This window comes from Lampetra planeri, chromosome 27 (genome assembly GCF_965212315.1).
Source record: "Lampetra planeri chromosome 27, kcLamPlan1.2.h2, whole genome shotgun sequence".
Lineage (NCBI taxonomy): Eukaryota > Metazoa > Chordata > Hyperoartia > Petromyzontiformes > Petromyzontidae > Lampetra > Lampetra planeri.
This window is the reverse complement of record NC_136133.1, coordinates 740,447-759,852: the sequence shown is the minus strand read 5'-3', so window position 1 is coordinate 759,852 and position 19,406 is coordinate 740,447. Positions and strand designations below refer to the sequence as shown.

The 19,406-nt window shown below is 46.5% G+C and overlaps 1 protein-coding gene across 3 annotated transcripts in view; it reads left to right on the top strand.

Annotated features, from left to right (window-relative positions):
* LOC144727949 (scavenger receptor cysteine-rich domain-containing protein DMBT1-like) overlaps positions 1 to 19,225 on the top strand; it is a 43,777-nt gene extending 24,552 nt beyond the window's left edge. For 2 of the 3 annotated variants that reach the window (XM_078607096.1, XM_078607098.1), the window contains 19 exons: positions 107 to 124; positions 599 to 610; positions 1,266 to 1,283; positions 2,691 to 2,807; positions 5,502 to 5,513; positions 5,715 to 5,747; positions 5,936 to 6,049; positions 7,010 to 7,021; positions 9,369 to 9,398; positions 9,584 to 9,697; positions 10,663 to 10,674; positions 12,781 to 12,801; positions 13,328 to 13,509; positions 14,227 to 14,363; positions 14,578 to 14,704; positions 15,360 to 15,469; positions 16,018 to 16,114; positions 17,260 to 17,434; positions 18,391 to 19,225. In XM_078607096.1, coding sequence (XP_078463222.1) covers positions 107 to 124; positions 599 to 610; positions 1,266 to 1,283; positions 2,691 to 2,807; positions 5,502 to 5,513; positions 5,715 to 5,747; positions 5,936 to 6,049; positions 7,010 to 7,021; positions 9,369 to 9,398; positions 9,584 to 9,697; positions 10,663 to 10,674; positions 12,781 to 12,801; positions 13,328 to 13,509; positions 14,227 to 14,363; positions 14,578 to 14,704; positions 15,360 to 15,469; positions 16,018 to 16,114; positions 17,260 to 17,434; positions 18,391 to 18,539 — 1,490 coding nt within the window. In that variant the 3' untranslated portion in view covers positions 18,540 to 19,225. The remainder of the gene's footprint in view (positions 1 to 106; positions 125 to 598; positions 611 to 1,265; positions 1,284 to 2,690; positions 2,808 to 5,501; positions 5,514 to 5,714; positions 5,748 to 5,935; positions 6,050 to 7,009; positions 7,022 to 9,368; positions 9,399 to 9,583; positions 9,698 to 10,662; positions 10,675 to 12,780; positions 12,802 to 13,327; positions 13,510 to 14,226; positions 14,364 to 14,577; positions 14,705 to 15,359; positions 15,470 to 16,017; positions 16,115 to 17,259; positions 17,435 to 18,390) is intronic. The other variant, XM_078607097.1, reaches the window with a different exon arrangement.
* Positions 19,226 to 19,406: the final 181 nt, after the last annotated feature.

Genomic DNA, 19,406 nt, shown 5'->3' with positions numbered 1-19,406 from the left:
TGCGATGGGTGACTCTTCAGGCTTTGTGATGCTCATTAACAATGATACGAGAGCCATGCTGATCACTGTGCTTTTGTCTGTTTCATGCCTTCACATTCGTCTACAGAATCTACTACCATCCCATGTAAGTCATCACGCTCACACGTGACTCACAGCACCACGTGCTGGTACCGGCAGCGCCACCGTTTAGGCCCAGCCTCACGAGTAGTGCCCCAAGCTTGGGATGTCATCTTCAGGGATTGAGCTTCTTCCAAGTGAAGACGTGATCAGACACCTACGTTCTTCCGTCACCTGATACTGAGCTAAATGATACGGTAGTCATGTGACCTTGTACACGATAACAAAAACAAGCATACCTATGAATGACTCAGAGTGTGTAGACTATTCTCGGATATCCTGGTTGTTATTGTTATAAAACTGAAATGTGTTCTTGCAGCAGGCAACCGGAAGGGTACACGGATCAAGCACGTATAGATGACACTTACACTGCATATAGGTGAAAAATACGTGTGTAAATATTAATTTATTATTGCAAATTGATTGTAATTTTCATGTATTTGTACTTTGTCTCTTTTCAAATAATCACGATCTGGTTCAGCTACATCTACTGGTAAGTAATAATTGTCAACATCAATATAATCTCTGTGCATGGTATGGGTCATTGTATAGAGACGACAACTCCTGTTTACGTACCACAAATTGGTCCTAATTATATTGACCTCAGATTATTGATCGGCAAAATTGTTCCTTGCTTGGGATTTACATTGCAACTTTCTGAGTCAAGCAATCTAGCCACTGTGCAATTCTGCAGGCTTATAAAGTTTGTATATTTATATTCTTCTGTACATAGGACTTGGTAGTTCAAGTATGAAAAACAAGCCCTTGATAGAAAATTAACAACCCATTTATGCAAATGGGGTTGGTCTGTTTTCAATAACTTATCATTTGGTGCGGCCCTTTGCACTGCTGCTGCTACACTATCATCATCATCTCTGTGCGATGATGGCTCATTAACTGCAGACAGCTCATCAAGTTACCACTGTTAACTTAACAAGCCAGATGTAGCAATTACAGTATTGTAGGTTACACATTTTGCTCACAAAACTGCTACATAAAGAATGTCCCTGTAATGGATGACACTGTATGAGACAGGTGGTCTGCATTACATATTTTCCAGTTTTGAGATGCTCCTTAACAATGATACAAGGATCCTGCTGATCACTGCGCTTTTGTCTGTTTCATGTTTTCACATTCATCGTCTACAGAATCTACTACCCTCTCATGTAAGTCCTCATGCTCACACGTGACTCACAGCACCACGTGCTGGTACCGGCAGCGCCACCGTTTAGGCCCAGCCTCACGAGCAGTGCCCCAAGCTTGGGATGTCATCTTCAGGGATTGAGCTTCTTCCAAGTGAAGACGTGATCGTACACCTACATTCTTGCCTCAACTGATATTGTCATAACAGAAAAAAACCCTTATAAAATGGACTCAATAATACAGTAGTCATGTGACCATGTACAGGATCAAAATATACCCATGAATGACTCACCAAGTTTACACAATTTTTAGAAGATCCTGCTTAGTCTTTGGAAAAACTGTTTGTAAATGTTTGCATCCTGGAGGAAATCAGAGGGCACACGGATCAAGCAAGCAGAGATGACACTTACAATGTCTAAACAGTTCAGAAATACGATTGAAGTATCGTCTAATACAGGCACGACTGTCGTCTGAGTAAACCTCGAACATAAAACAGCTCCATCTCTCCGTGATCCACAAACCTCACCTCCGAGTTATTGGATTACAGTCACCCACAACCACAGCAAGTCAGATGGCCTTTAACAGATGGCTCACGTGACTGTAAAGTCTTTATACTGGTAGGAACCTCCTGGTTACACCAGCCCACAGGGGATTATTGTGTCCGTTTGTCGTGCATCCAAAAATGAGAGGGTTGGGGCTGAGTGGAGAGGAAAGGGTGGGGAGGGGCTGGGTGGGGAGGGGCTGGGTGGGGAGGGGAGGGTGGGGAGGGGCTGGGTGGGGGGGGGCTGCTCACCCCGTGGTGCCCTTATTAAACTCAACGTTTAACCTACTCACGCCGGCTTGTGCCCGCCCTCACAGTCGGCATATTTGCGGAATACACGACGCCGCCGTTGACCCTGGCCATTGACCGAGCAACCCAACGTTCTTACCAGCTCCCTCCGCAGGAATGTGTTTGGATTACAGTCAGGCACAACCACAGCAAGTCAGATGGCCGTTAACAGATGGCTCCCGTGACTGTAAAGTCTTTATTTAGTCCACGATTATTTTTATGACATCACCATAAAGCCATTGTTTATGTGTGTGTGTGCACAACATTGTGTTGAGGATCGTGTAAAATTCTAGTGATCCGAGTACAAAAAGTCAGGTAAAAAGTTGAAGCCCAATCATCACCCAGTGCAATAAACATTGTAAACATGGTCACTGCATCCTCGCGCGCTTTCAGATGCGCTTTTGCGGCCCTCTGGAAAGCTCTTTAGACATTAGAAAGCCACTGGAGCGGCGAACTTTTAAATTCAGATTGAAAACTAATTTCTTTACAACTGATTTTGTGCTTAGTTGTCTTTTACCAGCACCTGCGATAGCACGGTTGACTACGTAAGCTGCGAAAGAAGTTCAACATGCAGACCTAATGATTGTGCCTTTTTTTGCAGATTGGTGCCGGTCATACCCCTGTCAGAATGGGGGCACCTGTGCATTCTACTGGTCATATCCCTACTACCAGTGCTTTTGCCCTCCAGGATCATGGGGCACCAACTGTGAATATGGAAGTAAGATAACTCTTTGAACCTTGTATATTTCTTTTAATAAATGAAGCTTTGTCATTCATCTGCCTATGTTAATGCGCACGTGGATGTATTAGTCTGTATACCTGTTGGTGTATTTTCGAGACGTGATCGGACATCTACCTTCTTCCCTCAACTGATATTGCCGCAACAGCAACAAACCCTTATAAAATGGACTAAATAATACAGTAGTCATCTGACCATGTACAGGATGAAAATATAGCCATGAATCACTCACCAAGTTTATAGACTACTAGCAGGAAGTACCCGGCGTTGCCCGGCTCTTAAACATATTTCAAAACTATTAAATATGTAAGAGCAGTGCGTACTGACTGTGGTGGTACCTGCTATGATTACAGCAGTGCATATTGACTGTGGTGGTACCTGCTATGATTACAGCAGTGCATATTGACTGTGGTGGTTCCTGCTATGATTACAGCAGTGCATATTGACTGTGGTGGTACCTGCTATGATTACAACAGTGCATACTGACTGTGGTGGTAGCTGCTGTGATTACAGCAGTGCATCCTGACCGGTGGTACATGCTATGATTACAGCAGTGCATATTGACTGTAGTGGTACCTGCTATGATTACAACAGTGCATACTGACTGTGGTGGTACCTGCTATGATTACAGCAGTGTATACTGTGGTTGGACCTGCTATGATTACAGCAGTGCATACTGACTGTGGTGGTACCTGCTATGATTACAGCAGTGTATACTGTGGTGGGACCTGCTATGATTACAGCAGTGCATACTGACTGTGGTGGTACCTGCTATGATTACAGCAGTGTATACTGTGGTGGGACCTGCTATGATTACAGCAGTGCATACTGACTGTGGTGGTACCTGCTATGATTACAGCAGTGTATACTGTGGTGGGACCTGCTATGATTACAGCAGTGCATACTGACTGTGGTGGTACCTGCTATGATTACAGCAGTGTATACTGTGGTTGGACCTGCTATGATTACAGCAGTGCATACTGTGGTGGGACTTGTTATGATTACAGCAGTGCATACTGTGGTGGGACTTGTTATGATTACAGCAGTGCATACTGACTGTGGTGGTACCTGCTATGATTACAGCAGTGTATACTGTGGTGGGACCTGCTATGATTACAGCAGTGCATACTGTGGTGGGACTTGCTATGATTACAGCAGTGCATACTGACTGTGGTGGTACCTGCTATGATTACAGCAGTGTATACTGTGGTTGGACCTGCTATGATTACAGCAGTGCATAGCGACTGTGGTGGTACCTGCTATGATTACAGCAGTGTATACTGTGGTTGGACCTGCTATGATTACAGCAGTGTATACTGTGGTTGGACCTGCTATGATTACAGCAGTGCATACTGTGGTGGGACCTGCTATGATTACAGCAGTGCATAGCGACTGTGGTGGTACCTGCTACATCTAGCGACTGTATAGTAGTAATAACTGCACGCATCGGGGTGGGGGAGACATCACACAGTGAAGATTTTTATAGCATATTTAACGCGAAAGAAAATGTCCCCCTGACTCCCACCGAAGGCGTGCGACTTGTCATGGGCCGTTCCCCCCACCAAAGGCGCGTGAGTTGGTATGGTCGTGCACGCGGCATAAATAAATAAATAATGGTGAAGCATACAAAAATCGCACTAAATCGCTAATTAAACTAATTTAAAGTAGACGGATGTGAAAAAGGAATAGCGCTTGCTGACCGCGGGGCTTACGGCGTGGTAACTGGCTATGTTTTTTTTAAAATATAAACCCCACCATTGGAGAGCCAAGCGAGCGACCACACACAAACCCACACACAAACCCACAATTTTTGACTTCTATATAGATAGAAGATAGAAGAAGATAGATAGAAGATAGATAGAAGATAGATGCTGCAGGCCATGAGGACATTCGGGGCGATGGAATTGACTCGCCATAGAAGGGTAGGGGACTGTTGTTTGAGGGAACCATGAAACAATATTGCGAGATGAAAGGTGCCTTAATGCTATTATCTGAAACTAGTCTTCTGTCCCGTTTTTTTACTTTCATTCAGCATCATCTGGAGATGAGATTGATGTACTGGGTGGCATCATGGGGGATATATTTCAAGAGAAAGCCTTGCCGTGAATCTGGATTTCACTACCAGGCTCCCCAGAGATATATTAGACGAGTTCATCTCATGCAGTGGTTTGATATGCCCAGCTAGATTAGCAATGACAAATTTGTGATTTTGCTGTGATGATTCTAATTTGGACCTAAGATTGTGAGTCATTGTCAACTACTAGATGTTTCAGAGTTTCTCATTTTGACATCTTACATGCATTTGATTTGCATGCATCTATAGTTATACATTGATGTACGACTTAGTAATAATGGTGCATCTTATGCAACATAATACACGATGACATGATAACAAATATATGTTAAAAGCTTCAAAAAGTCAAAGAGTCTCCACTCTGTCTTATCGACAGACATGTTCTTCACCTGAGGACGGCTGCTTGCGTTGTGGTCGAAACGTCGTGATAATTATTTTATTATGTTTTATTTTTATTATGTTATTACTTCCCTTCTACGTGACTTTACCGAAAGAACCAAGAAGATGAGCCTCCACTTGTTCGCAATCATTGTCAAGATCTAATTCTCCTCATATGTATTTGTCTTTTGTCTCTTTCAAATGATCATGACCTGGCTCAGTGTCAACTACTGGTAAGTTACCAACATCAACATCATCATGTCTGGCCATGGCACAGGTCATTGTTTCTATATTCTGTTCACTGTTAACCGCAATTGTTACAATAATAACACTGTTTTAACCACCAGATTACAACAGTAACAATGTATACATTTGATATCCCAATGAATAACCATACATTTATCTTTTTTTCACCTCTAACATTCACTTTGGAGCAGAAACTGCTCCTACGACTGCTCCTGGACCTGGTAAGAAGCCACGCCTCTCTTGTGTACATCACAGTGGTGCCACTGTCACATTTATTTGTGGAAGAAAACGTAAAAAAGTACCGTGCAACAAAGTCTTGAATGTTGTAGTAGTGTAAAAACTTACGATTAACAAATGAAGCACACGAGCCTCACCTGGTGCACGGCATAACTGTGATGTCTTTCTGCAGTCGGTTGCCAGTCCTACCCGTGCCTGAACGGTGGTACTTGTGAGGATGGGTGGTCCTACCCCAGCCACTGGTGCTCCTGCAGCCCACCGTGGTCCGGCAGAAACTGTGAATATGGTGAGAGGACATCGCGGTCTTTGTGCTTCTGTCCTTGCACCCACATTTATTTACGTCATCGGCCATGGTCAATGATCCCAGGTACACCCCTGCCTCACCATGGTCAATGATCCCAGGTACACCCCTGCCTCACCATGGTCAATGATCCCAGGTACACCCCTGCCTCACCATGGTCAATGATCCCAGGTACACCCCTGCCTCACCATGGTCAATGATCCCAGGTACACCCCTGCCTCACCATGGTCAATGATCCCAGGTACACCCCTGCCTCACCATGGTCAATGATCCCAGGTACACCCCTGCCTCACCATGGTCAATGATCCCAGGTACACCCCTGCCTCACCATGGTCAATGATCCCAGGTACACCCCTGCCTCACCATGGTCAATGATCCCAGGTACACCCCTGCCTCGCCAACCCACTCTGACCAGTGTGATGAGGTCTGATCTGACATGACTGACACAACGTGGGGAAGCCCCTCATCCAGCAGTGGACTTACAGTGAGTGGCTCATTGTTTTATAATCCAACAGCAGGTGGGGTTGTACTCGGCACAAATCAAAATTGGCCCAAGCAGAAAGTGGTCATTTGTCGCTATGGTGAAGAGTGACCGACAGTTTTGAGGCAAATCACAGCAGCCAGCCCATGACGTGCCCATATTGAACCAGCGACCCATCCGGCCACGAGTTCTCACCTCTCCACTCACTGTAACCCTGACCTCGACTCCACCTGCTTTAACCACGCTCCTATATAACGTCTTTTTCACTTTTTCAATTTTGATGTACACCACACATCAAACACTTGTATACATTTTTTTATGATTAATGCATTGTTACGCGTATGTTCACTAAACAAAATGAGTGCTCATCAACAATAGAGCTAAACTAAAAATAGAAACAAACCACCCTAATCGATATCGTTGTATGTTTGTCTCTTGTATGGCTGCAAATTCATCATCTGCAGCGATCACGACTGGTAAGTAATCTCGTCAGCGCTCTTCACAAGGTGGTCCTATTGGGTTGCCCTTTAACTAACGTGCATGGAACGTCCGTTGGTAACATTGCTTGGTGAAATCGGTTGTTGTGGCATGAACACAGTATAACATATCGTAGGCATAAATCTTGACTTAAAGCTTTCGTGACTGCAGGAATTCATATTATTTGGGTCTTTCGGTAAAGTCACGTAGATAGGTTCAAATAAAATAACAAAAACTACGACGTTTCGATTGCAACACAAGCAGTCGTCATCAGGAAAAGGGGGTTAGCCTCTAAAGGCAAACTGTTATAAAGGTTTGAAATGGGCGTAGCCCAAGTGTCATCAGCATGGGCGGAGCCGCTAATGTTAATGTAAGTGATGGTACTCGTAGAGGGTAACGACGGCACTGGTGGTGGGTTTCCACCAATTAAAGGGCTACTGCAAGTGGCGATGGTAGTAGTGGGCAGTGATGGTCCCGGTGGTGGGCTTCCACCAATTAAAGGGCTGCCGGGTCTAAAATGGAAACATTGCAGCCAGTTTTGACTTAAACTGGTTGATAACGTCCTTCCAGTAATTGCCGAGTTTGTACTCATCTTCTCGGTTGAAATTGTGACCATGTCTGTATATATGGATGGCTTCATGAACGAATCTTTGTTGATAGCCAGTGGGTTTGCAAAGTACCTTCGTCTTAGAGAAATCTATTTCGTGTGAGCCCACCGCATTAAAACAATGATCAGCCACGGCCGAGGTATTGGTCCTACCGTGTTTCAGATCTGCCTTGTGTTCACGAACACGGTCCGAGACGTGTCGCTTAGTTTCCCCAATGTAACTACTGCCGTAGACACAGCATAGTTTGTAGACGCCGGTGTATTGCATGTCAGGGGTCATATTTTTCACAGTTGGGATCAGATCACGAATTTTACGTACTGTGTTAAATATAACCTGGATCTTGTGTTTGCTTATGTTTTTTGAAATATGTTTGGTGACCCCTGCTATGTATGGAAAGGTGATGATTTTGATTGAGTCCTCAGATGGTTCTTTCCCAACAGTTGGGGTGAAAGCTTTACGGATTGTCTGGTCTGAATATCCATTTGTCTTGAGAGCTTGGTGTACGTGTTCCAGTTCACTGGATAGGTGGTGATGGTTGGAAATACATCGAGCTCTATGGTGTAGAGTTTTGATGAGGGAATTATTCTGGGATGGATGGTGGTGGGAGTCAGATTTTAGGTAGGGATCCGTATGGGTGGCTTTCCTGTAGACAGAGTGGCCCATTGAGCCATCTGGTCTCTTTTCGATTAAAACTTCCAAGAATGGTAGCTTGCCATCATTTTCCACCTCCATGGTGAATTTGATGGCTGGGTGTATGGAATAAACACTTTGTCTTTAGATGCTAACCCCCTTTTTCTGATGATGACCGCTTGTGTTGCAATCGAAATGTCGTTGTTTTTTTAATTTTTTTTGAACCTATTTACGTGACTTTACCGAAAGACCACAATAATATCTTACGCATACTTAACAACATCTTAATATTCCATAATTCAGACACAAAAGTATGATAATGTAATTTGTAAATTACAGAGAAATGTGAAGATCTGGATCAAACATATGTGACAGTGATTGTCAACTGTGTCAGATACCATTCTTATGGCAGGAAATAAGTTTGCTAATCTATAACAGTAACAATGTGTAGTGACATCGTGGATGTCACTATGCAATGCCGGCCCTAGCGAGGCACGGCGTGTGATGTATTGACATCGTGGGCACCACGTATACGTGAGTGCAGTACCAGCTCTCGAGGGGCTCGGTGAGCGCTGACAGCGCTGGATGGCACCACGCTCTGCGTGCAGTGCCAGCCCCTACAGGATAGGGTGTGGGAGTGCCGGCCATGGGAATGGGGTTACTAAGGGCCGTGGCACTCTGGTTTACCCCAGAGGGCACGTGACCAGTTGAGTCTACAGAGGGGTCCCAAGTGGGGGCTAAGGGTGGTCACGTGTCAGGTCCGAGATCCTGCTCCCCCAGAGGGACCGGCTGCTGTTGTTCATCCTGAAGAAACCTTCGTCTACGTTCTACGTCCTCCGAGTCTCCAACACATGGACCTGGACCCGAGCTGTGGTCCGGTCCATTGTAGCAGTTACAGTGTAATTAGTGTAGTTAGCCTGGTGGTCCACCACCATAGCTTGTTATATGGTTAAGGGGCAGTTACCGCTTTGTGTTGGTATTAATAAATGTGTTGCCTCCAAAGAGTATGTCTGCGACTCAGTTGAACTCACTACAAATGTATCAATTTCATCTGCCAATGAATAACTATATTATTGCCTTTCCCCCCCTAACTTTCACTTTGGAGCAGAAACTGCTCCTACGACTACTCATGGACCTGGTAAGAATCCACGTCTCTCTTGTGTACATCACAGTGGTGCCACTGTCACATTTATTTGTGGAACAAAACGTAAAAAAGTACCGTGCAACAAAGTCTTGAATGTTGTAGTTGCAAAACTCCCGATGAACAAATGAAGCACACGAGCCTCACCTGGTGCACGGCATAACGGTGATGTCTTTCTGCAGTCGGTTGCCAGTCCTACCCGTGCCTGAACGGTGGTACTTGTGAGGATTGGTGGCTCTACCCCGGCCACTTGTGCTCCTGCAGCCCACCGTGGTCTGGCAGCAACTGTGAATATGGTGAGAGGACATCGCGGTCTTTGTGCTTCTGTCCTTGCATCCACATTTATTTACGTCATCGGCCATGGTCAATGATCCCAGGTACACCCCTGCCTCACCATGGTCAATGATCCCAGGTACACCCCTGCCTCGCCATGGTCAATGATCCCAGGTACACCCCTGCCTCACCATGGTCAATGATCCCAGGTACACCCCTACCTCACCATGGTCAATGATCCCAGGTACACCCCTACTTTGCCAACCCACTATGACCAGTGTGTTGAGGTCTGATCTGACATGACTGACACAACGTGGGGAAGCCCCTCGTCCAGGAGTGGACTTACAGTGAGCGGCTCATTGTTTATACTCAATCCAACAGCAGGTGGAGTTGTACTCGGCATAAATCTCAATTGGCTCCTCCCCCTTCTCTTACCTATATTGCCTCTTGTTACAGCAGCCCTTTTGCCCACTTCAGAAATTGTTTATTGCTGTGGGTGTCCCACCTGATGATGGACGCGTGTGTTGCGCCCGAAGCGTCGTGATTTAATTTATTTTACTTTATACCTACGTGACTTTACCGAAAGAACTAAAGAGTATGTCTGAAAGTGGTTGTTTATCGCCATGGTGAAGCGTGACCGACAGTTTTGAGGCAAATCACACCAGTCAGCCATCAGGAGCCCATGTTGAACCAGCGAGCCATCCGGCCACGAGTACTCACCTCTCCACTCACTGTAACCCTGACCTCGACTCCATCTGCCTTAACCACGCTCCTACTTAACGTTTTGTTCACTTTTTCAGTTTTGATGTACGCCACACACCAAACACTTGTAATTTTTATTTTTTATAATTAATGCATTATGTGTATGTTCACTAAAGAAAATGAGTGCTTATCAACAATAAAGCTAAACTAAAAATAGAAACAAACCACCCTAATATGTATTGTTGTACGTTTGTCTCTTGTATGGCTGAATATTCGTCATCTGCAGCAATCACGACTGGTAAGTTCTCACGTCAGCACTGTGCACAAGGAGGTCCCATTGGGTTGCGCTTGAACTAACGTGCATGGAACGTCCGTTATTAACGTTACTTGGTGAAATTGGTTGTTGTGGTATGAGCGCAGTGTAAATTTCTCGATCAAAACATCCAAGAATGGTAGCATGCCATCATTTTCCACTTCCACCCATCTATCAAATTCACCATGGAAGTGGAAAATGATGGCAAGCTACCATTCCTGGATGCTTTGATCGAGAAGAGACCTGATGGCTCGTTGGGACACTCTGTCTACAGGAAAGCCACCCACACGGATTCCTATCTAAAGCCTGACTCCCACCACCATCCAGCCCAGAATAATTCCCTCATCATAACACTACACCATAGGGCCCGTTGCATCTCCGACCAGCACCACCTAGCCAGTGAGCTTGAACATGTATGCCAGGCTCTCAGGAGGAATGGATATTCTGACCGCACAATCTGCAAAGCTGCATCCATGGGTAGAGAACCATCTGAGGACCCAATCAAAACCATCACCTTACCATACATAGCAGGGGTTACCAAAAGGATGGCCAATATCTTGAACAAACACAAGATCCAAGTTCGGTTCAATACAGTGCACAAAATCCGTGATTTGATCCCATCGGTGAAGGATGCAATTCCGGACATGCAATGTCCTGGTGTCTATAAGCCGAGTTGCGTCTGCGGCAGCAGTTACATTGGTGAAACAAAGCGACGTGTCTCAGACCGGGGTCGCGAACACAAAGCGGATTTGAAACACGGCAAAACCTCCTCAGCGGTGGCAGATCATTGTTTCAACGCTGTGGGCACACATGCCATTGTTTTCTCCGAGACCAAGGTGCTCTGCAAACCCTCAGACCACCATCAGAGATTTGTTCATGAAGCCATCCAGATTTACAAACACAGACAAAACGTTAATCGAGAAGATGTATTCAGATTGAGCAATCATTTGAAGGATGTGATAAACCGCGTCAAGTTTTAACTGCTATGATTTTCACTCACCCACCCGTGTGTCTTGGTGTCCCATTACTAATTCAAGTTAATTTACTTGCTCATTTATCCAGCCCCACCCGTCCCTGCACGCCACAAACCCTCCCCCCCTCTCTCCCGTGAACTCCTACAGCCACGACTCGACAAACTCCTTCCGCCCCCTTCCCCCCCCTCCCGTGCCTATATAAAGTTTCACGTTTCATTAATTAGGTATAGCCCTGTGAGCCATGCGGCTCTTGAGTCGGGTGCAACCGCAACAAACAGAATATGAACAGAGAACATCTTAAAGTGACGGCGCGCAACAGAAACATCCTGGATAGACCAGCAAATCTTCCAGAAAAAAAAAAAGTATTACAACGCTGTGTGCAACAATCCCAGTGTGATGCAAGTCAAACAATAACAACCATAACACAATTTAGATTAACCATGTTTTCGAAATCACCAAAATAAAGCTAGAAAACAATGTAAAAACAGTAATCATAGGAACTGTGATTCAAATTTAACAATAAACGATATACATAACATGTACGACCAAACTTGCTGCCATAGCTGGCAGCATGACACTCCCAGTGTATGATGTGTGAGTGAGTTAGCGTATGATGAGTGAATTAGTGTATGATGAGTGAATGGGTCAGTGGTTGTGTGGGCGAGTGTATGATGTGTGAGTGAGTCAGCGTATGATGAGTGAGTGAGTCAATGTAAGATGAGTGAGTGTATCACGGCATCCTCCACGCCATCAGGGCCTCCTCGCCGCCATCACGGCCTCCTTTCTGACATCAACGGCCTCCTCCCCTCGGCTCCCTCGGCTCCGTCGGCTAAAGCCACAACAGCAGATCAATTTTTGTGTTGCGACCGAAACGTCGTTTTTTTTTATCTCCGTCTCTTTACCGAAAGAACCATTGCGAGTGCATTATTATGTTTAACATACCATGTGTGTTGTTGCTCTGGAGACCGGGAGACCGATGACCGATGTTCGGTGGCTGCATCGACGGCATTCGTCGGGATATTTAACTGATCACCTCAAAGATACTCATGAGAGGCATAGAACGTGTGCGGTCTGATTCTGTGTGTATCTTGTTCCATGTCTGCGTCACGCGGATCAGAAGCACCCACCACTCCACCCGGTAAGACTGCACTCGTTTGGGTTGGGCAAACAATAAAAAAGAATGGCCATCTCTCTCCCGTGTTAAAATGCCACTCGAGATGTAGATTTATCTTTAACTTATGGATAACCTCTCGAAATAAAAATGGCATTTCCACAACTCGCTTAGGCACCGTGGTGGCGAGATGTTAACTACCTCGCCTGGTATATGGGAGGTCGTAGGTTCGATCCCGACCCTGACGACGCCTGCTGTCTATTTTGAGATTGCATGTTGTCCCCGTGGTCGCGTGGATGTTTCTCCGGGTCCTCCGGGTTTTCGCTGCACATATTTGTCTGCTATAGATGTCCACGTGATTTTCCACTTTGTTGAGCTGTCGTTTGTGGCCAGATGGCTTCTGAAAAAGAGATAAATAGCTCAGTGGGCCTTGCCTGGCAAAATAAATAAATAAAACGTTTCTGGTGACCCACAGATTAACCCAGCATTCAACATCAACGTTCGGCAACAGCAGTAACACATTATAGTGTACACACTCGCACACTTCTTGCAGACATGAAGCTGATGAACTGCACGTCGCGCTACATGGAGCTGCAGATCCCGCTGAGCGAACTGAGCGAGCTCGGCCTCTCGTCATCCGACGTCCACCTGGAGGACCCCTCGTGCCTTGGCTCCATCTCGGGGCAGTACCTGGTCCTGCACACCGACCTGCACGGCTGTGGCTCCACGCTGGAGGTATCAATCAGCGCGGCCGAGAGGCCTGGATGGCCGCTCTCACCTAGCGAGTGAGCACGCGCGATGGGCAAAGAGACCGCGATTCCGCACCCAGTTGTGTTTGGGCCCAAGCTGTGATGGATGGTGTGCAGGGGGTCGTCGGTTCGACCCCGACCCTGACGCCTGCGGTATATTTGGAGTTTGCGTGTCTCTCTCTCCCTTTGCCCGAGTGGATTTTTCTGCTGGTTCTCCGGTTTTTCTCTCCACATTTATAATGAACGTGCATTTAGGTATTTGGCTGCTATGCATTTCCACGAGATAAGCCACTTCATTGGGCTACCATTTGTGGCCAGGTCGCTTCTGAAAAATATTTTTTTAGCTCAGTGGGCCTTACCTGGTAAAATAAAACAAATTGTTTAGTTTAAATCGTCACAAATATCAGCAGCCGAGCGGCTACAGCTCCTCCTGGAGGCTCTATCACGGGTTTCATCAAAGCAGGTCACCATGGGGGAAAAATGACTGAAGCTTGAATCTCCGCACTGCCCAGAAGTGGTTGTGGCAGCAAGACACGAGGCGTAGGATATTACCTGCACCTGACACCTTGAAATCCATGAACTGTTCATCCAATACAACTTGTATGATGTGGGTACGCACACCAGTGTGTACGGCTCTGTACATTGACGCAACACACGCTTTTGTTCTTGCCATGCTGTTCTTTCTCTCTGCGTCTCTCCCCAGACAACCGATTCCGACACCATCGTGTACTCGAACACGGCCTACGGCTTCGTGCATGGAACCCGAGTCAAGAAGCTGCGCGTCCCCATGCGCTGCTACATCGGCTCCGAGGGAAAGGTCATCGCGAGCTTCGCTCCCAGGTAACAAAAGCAGCAGCCACTCACCAACAAGGCACAATCCCAGTTACTAATCCGGGATGAGTGACCACACGAGTGCGGGACGCATCTGCAAAAGGGCATGGCGATGCTTATGAGAGGGACATCGGATTATAAACCTTCAGGTGGTGGTGGGCTTGTAAGACGCGTGCGCTGACGTGTCACTGCGGGTGTCTGTGCGCCCCCCGTCTCGCTGCAGGGTGTACGACAAGTACAGCTCGGGCACCTTCGACCTGAGCATCGCGATCTACACCAGCCAGGCCTTCAGCCAGGCCGTCCGCGCGTACCCATTCGAGGTGGACCTCGGAGCCCCGATCTACGCAGAGGTTGGAGAGACGAGCTTGCGTTGCGCCCACCGCTCACGGTCGCACGGCAGCGTGACAAGCTTCATTTGAAGCTCCCATAGGTCCTTTCGCTCTTTCTCTCCCCCTGCTGCCGCGGGGTGGATTTCCACACAACTCTCTCATTGACATGCTAATGTCTCTGCTCCAGCAGACTCACCTCTCTCTCTCTGCCCCCCCCTCTCTCTCTATTTAAGGCCACGACACAGAGGCATTGGGTCTCTGTGTGTCTATGTTGTGTGTCTCTCTCTGTGAGCCTCTGTGCTGTCTCTCCCTGCTTGTGTGTCTCTCTGTGTGTCTCCGTGTCTGTGTTTTGTCTCTCTCTCAAATTTAGTTCTACCTGATGACGATTGCTTGTGTTGCAATCGAAACGTCATATTCTATTATTTAATTTATTTTCTTTCTACGTGACTTTACCGAAAGAACCAAAGAGTGTAACAAGCGGCACTGCCTACGGCTGCCATCATGTGGTTGCTGGATTGGTCGCGTGGGCCGGTGAAAGCCAAGGGCTCAACCGAAGTCGTCACAGCTACGCTAACGGCGTGCCAACTGTGCGCTTGGCTGACTCCCACGTGGCCGGGTCACCCAATGACCACTTTCACCTCGACCCAACGACCACGCAATCCTCTTGTTTCACCAGATGCTGCTCAACTCCTACGATAACAGCCTGCAGCTCCTGCTGGAGACGTGCAAGGCTTCCCCATACCCAGGCGCCGCTGACAGCGAGTCCTACTTCATAATTCGAGATGGGTAAGAGAATAAGAACTAGAGAAACGCTTTATTTTTTGTGAGTGACTAAAGCAGCCATAGACACGGTCCGACTTTCCAACTGTGCCCCATGAGGCGGACAGCGGTTCCACTTTAAGTTATTTTTTCTTTCTCTTCTCTCATCTGATAATGAACAAATATCATTTCATTCCACGTAGCATCATTGGCAAGTTGACGGTCGGACAGAGAAGTTGAAAGAAGGCATCCACTCATCGCTCCTCCTGCCCAACTCCTGGATGACTTGAAACACACTCAGAACTCGGCTGGTCTTGGCCTATGTTCACTGGCTTCCTGTATAGATTGGAGTGGAGTTTAAGATTTTATTTTTTACACATAATGTAGGTATGTAGGTTTAACTTATTCCGCACCGTACGTAGCCAACCATGCTGATCGATGGTGCGGGATTAATTGTGACATGCCTAACAGCGGAATGCGGTTGTTGAAATTGCCACGGTGTAGTTATGAACGCGTACACTCGAAATTGCTCCTCTGAACTTGTGTTTTGTGGACTCTTTGTCTGCCAACTGCAGGTGCCAGGTGGATCCTTCCTACGCCACCTACTACAGCGGCGACGAGAAGAGGCAGCACTTCAGCTTCCAGAGCGTGGAGTTCTTCAGCGGATCCCAGGTGCAAAACGCTCTCATCTGAGATGCCATTCGTAGTGGTCTCTCCAATGGTTAAAGTTGCACAGTTCCAATAGTAAAATATTGATCACTCAAGACATACACTGTGGTCTTGAAAAAAAAAATTCGTGTTCTTTACTGAATTAAAAAAAATCGCTCTTTTCGTATTTTTGATAGCCGACCCCTGGTGTTAATGTTCTGAATTTGAAAAAAAATTCCCGCAAATTACTTAGTTCCCACGTAGCAATATCGCCCTCTGTTGGCAGCATCTATCAATTTACAGGCCGGTGTGGATTACACATTGAGCCCTCGGGGTCCCCTGCTCGTTACTGGGATACCTCCCCACCACACCCGAGGCGAGACTGCCAGGGGGAATTGAAATGATGGAGATAAAATGTTACATAAGGCACTTTGAAACGATGATGCATTGAAGCTCCACGACAAATGCAAGCCCTTGTTCATTTCAGGAATTTGCAGCTTGGGATCTTAAGAGAATTCCTTAAAAAATAAAAATGTGAGCGTCCTGATATAGACCCAAAAAAAACTTGCATATGAATATTAAAATATTCAGACTCCGAACATATCGCCTGTCAAAAATAGTTTGTACGAGGGTAAATACTTTGTACATGTGCCAACCATTTTCCTCCACTAATCATTCCATCGATGTTTATTTGTTACGTTGAAAGTTCCCACTGCATTGTAGGCATGTGCCAGCAAACCCAATAATGGCAAAGACTGTGATCCTTTATGTATTTATTGACCTGACCACAAATGATAGCTCACCGAAGTGGCTTATCACGTGGACATTAATCGCAGCCAAAATACTCGAAACGCAAGTTTCTAAATGTGGAGGGAAAAACCTGAGGACCTGGATGAAAATCGACGTGACCACGGGGAGAGAAAACATGCAAACTTCAAATATACAGCAGACGTCAAGAGTCGGGATGTAACACAAATCAACCTTGAAAAAGAGGAAAAGTAACATCATATGTCTCAACATGCATGTACCTCATCTAATGGTTAAACAAACGACACAACTACGACTACTGCATCAGCTCCTCCAATTAGCACGGTTGGCTATGTATGGTGCGAAAGAAGTTCAAGTATACGTACATAGACACATCGGTGTCTGTTGATGTCCCTGGGCAGGTGTACCTGGAGTGCAACGTGCGCGTGTGCAACATCTCGGACGTGAGCTCGCGCTGCCGGCGAGGGTGCGTGCGGTCCAAGCGCTCCGTGCGTGACCTCGTCGGCCCGGAGAATCGCGCCGAGCACAAAGTGGACCTCTCCCAGGGCCCCGTGCTGCTCCGCAAGACGCGCCAGGGTGAGCGGACGTTGGTTCATTGGTCGGTTATCTCCAGTATGCTGGCAGGATATAATCATATGTGGTGGTACGAATCTCGTGGCCGCCACGGTGGCGAAGATGTTAAATACCTCGCCTGGTATACAGGAGATCGTGGGTTCCATTCCGACCCGGACGCCTGCTGTATGTTTGGAGTTTCCGTGTCTCTCTCTCCTTGGCAGCGTGGATTTTTCTCCGGGTCTTCCGGTTTTTCCATCCACATTTAGAAACATGCGTTTAGATTATTTGGCTGATATAAAATTCCACATGATAAGCCACTTAGTTGAGCTATCGTCTGTTGGCCGGGTCGCTTCTGAAAAGGAGCTACATTGCTCAGTGTTCCTAACCTGGTAAATAAAAAAATAGTTTAGTTTATATATTTTTAACACACCTCGCCAACAATTGTTCAGTTTTTTTCAACATTTCCCACTATAATTGAGATTTACGTCCTACCAGTATTTATTGGCCGTTCCTGTTCGGGGGCCACTACAGTTGAAGTGGGTGGTGCAGGCCTGCTAGCGGGTGTGCCCCTCGATATTACGTCAAATGTAGTCATGAACTGAACGATGCCATGAAAGTTACCTCATTTCAATAGCACAATTGCGATACGGTTAGCGACGTCAACAAGACATATACTTATGCACTTTGCACTTGTATCCTTTTTTTACGTTATGAATTTTAGTGACTTGCTTACCTTTCCTCTACTCTGCACTCCTTATCATTTAGTTTTTTGTACTGTTGTTGTAACTTTCTCACCCCGTGCCCCCTACTGGACATCTGTAAGAAAAGAGCTTCACAACTCATCGGATTCCTCCTCCGGGATAAATAAATATTCTGACTACGGTTCGCGAGGCACCGCTGAGACCCGTCCATCCGATGGGTGCGGTGTGGACTTGTTGTTGTTGTTGTTGTGACTGCCGTGTTTATTATCCCCGCAGCTTCCGAAGTGAGCGGCGTGCTATCCGGAATGGTGTACGCGCTCGCCGCTGCTCTGACCGTGGCCGCTGTGTGCGTGGCCGCGGTGAAGATCTTCCGCCTGCGCAGCGCCGGCGCCCAGTACCAACTTCTCGTCCCCAACGACGAGTGAAGAAGGGGCGAGAGGTCGCGCACGATTTAACCAGGGGCGCGCACCTTACTTACTAATTCTTCCTTCTGCCTAATTGCACAAGTGTAATCGAATCGTTGGAGAGCGCTGATCAAATACTTTTTCGCGTGATCGAGAAGCACAGTTGCTTTTTGTGTTTAGTTTGTTGTCCTTCCCCGGCACCTCCGATTGGCACGGTTCGCTACGAACGCTGCGAAAGAAGTTCAACGTACACTTACATAACAACTTTGATTTGAACTTGCAAAGTCTCAGGTTTTATCACGAAGGTGGTTTGTGACAATCCTGCACTGAATGATACCATTAGGATGCGCTAACGCTACGCGCGCGATAATATCCACAATCTCTCTTGAGTTGATGTAAGGCTGAGCTGAGTGCTGTTCGCAGTGTGTGGCGTGTTCAGTGATGGGATCGAGCACCAGGTGTAACACATTTTGATTCCAACTATACGTATCGAGTGCCATGTGTTCACTTAGTTCTGTGTTGTAAAATGTCAATAGGAGAGCACTTACATTTATCTCTGATTAAGTAATTGTTTAAAAAATGTTAATTGCTATGATTGAAGTTGATGGCTTCCTGTGTGAAGAGTATGGACCTGGCTGGGCGATGCTTATTCTGTGTTTGGTGTCCGTGTTTAGGTCTGCTCATTAAACGCACTTTTCTCTGCAAAACTTGTCTCGTTTTCAATGAACATGTCATCAATGAGAACGTATCAGTAGTACGCGTATAGACGTTTTGTCAACCCACAGCCGGATGAGGGTCTACCCATGCCCCTGCCTAACTTGGAGGTTAGTTTACCTTATTTCTCCACGCTGGTGAGCATGGGCTGGCAGCATCAACGTATAGCACAAC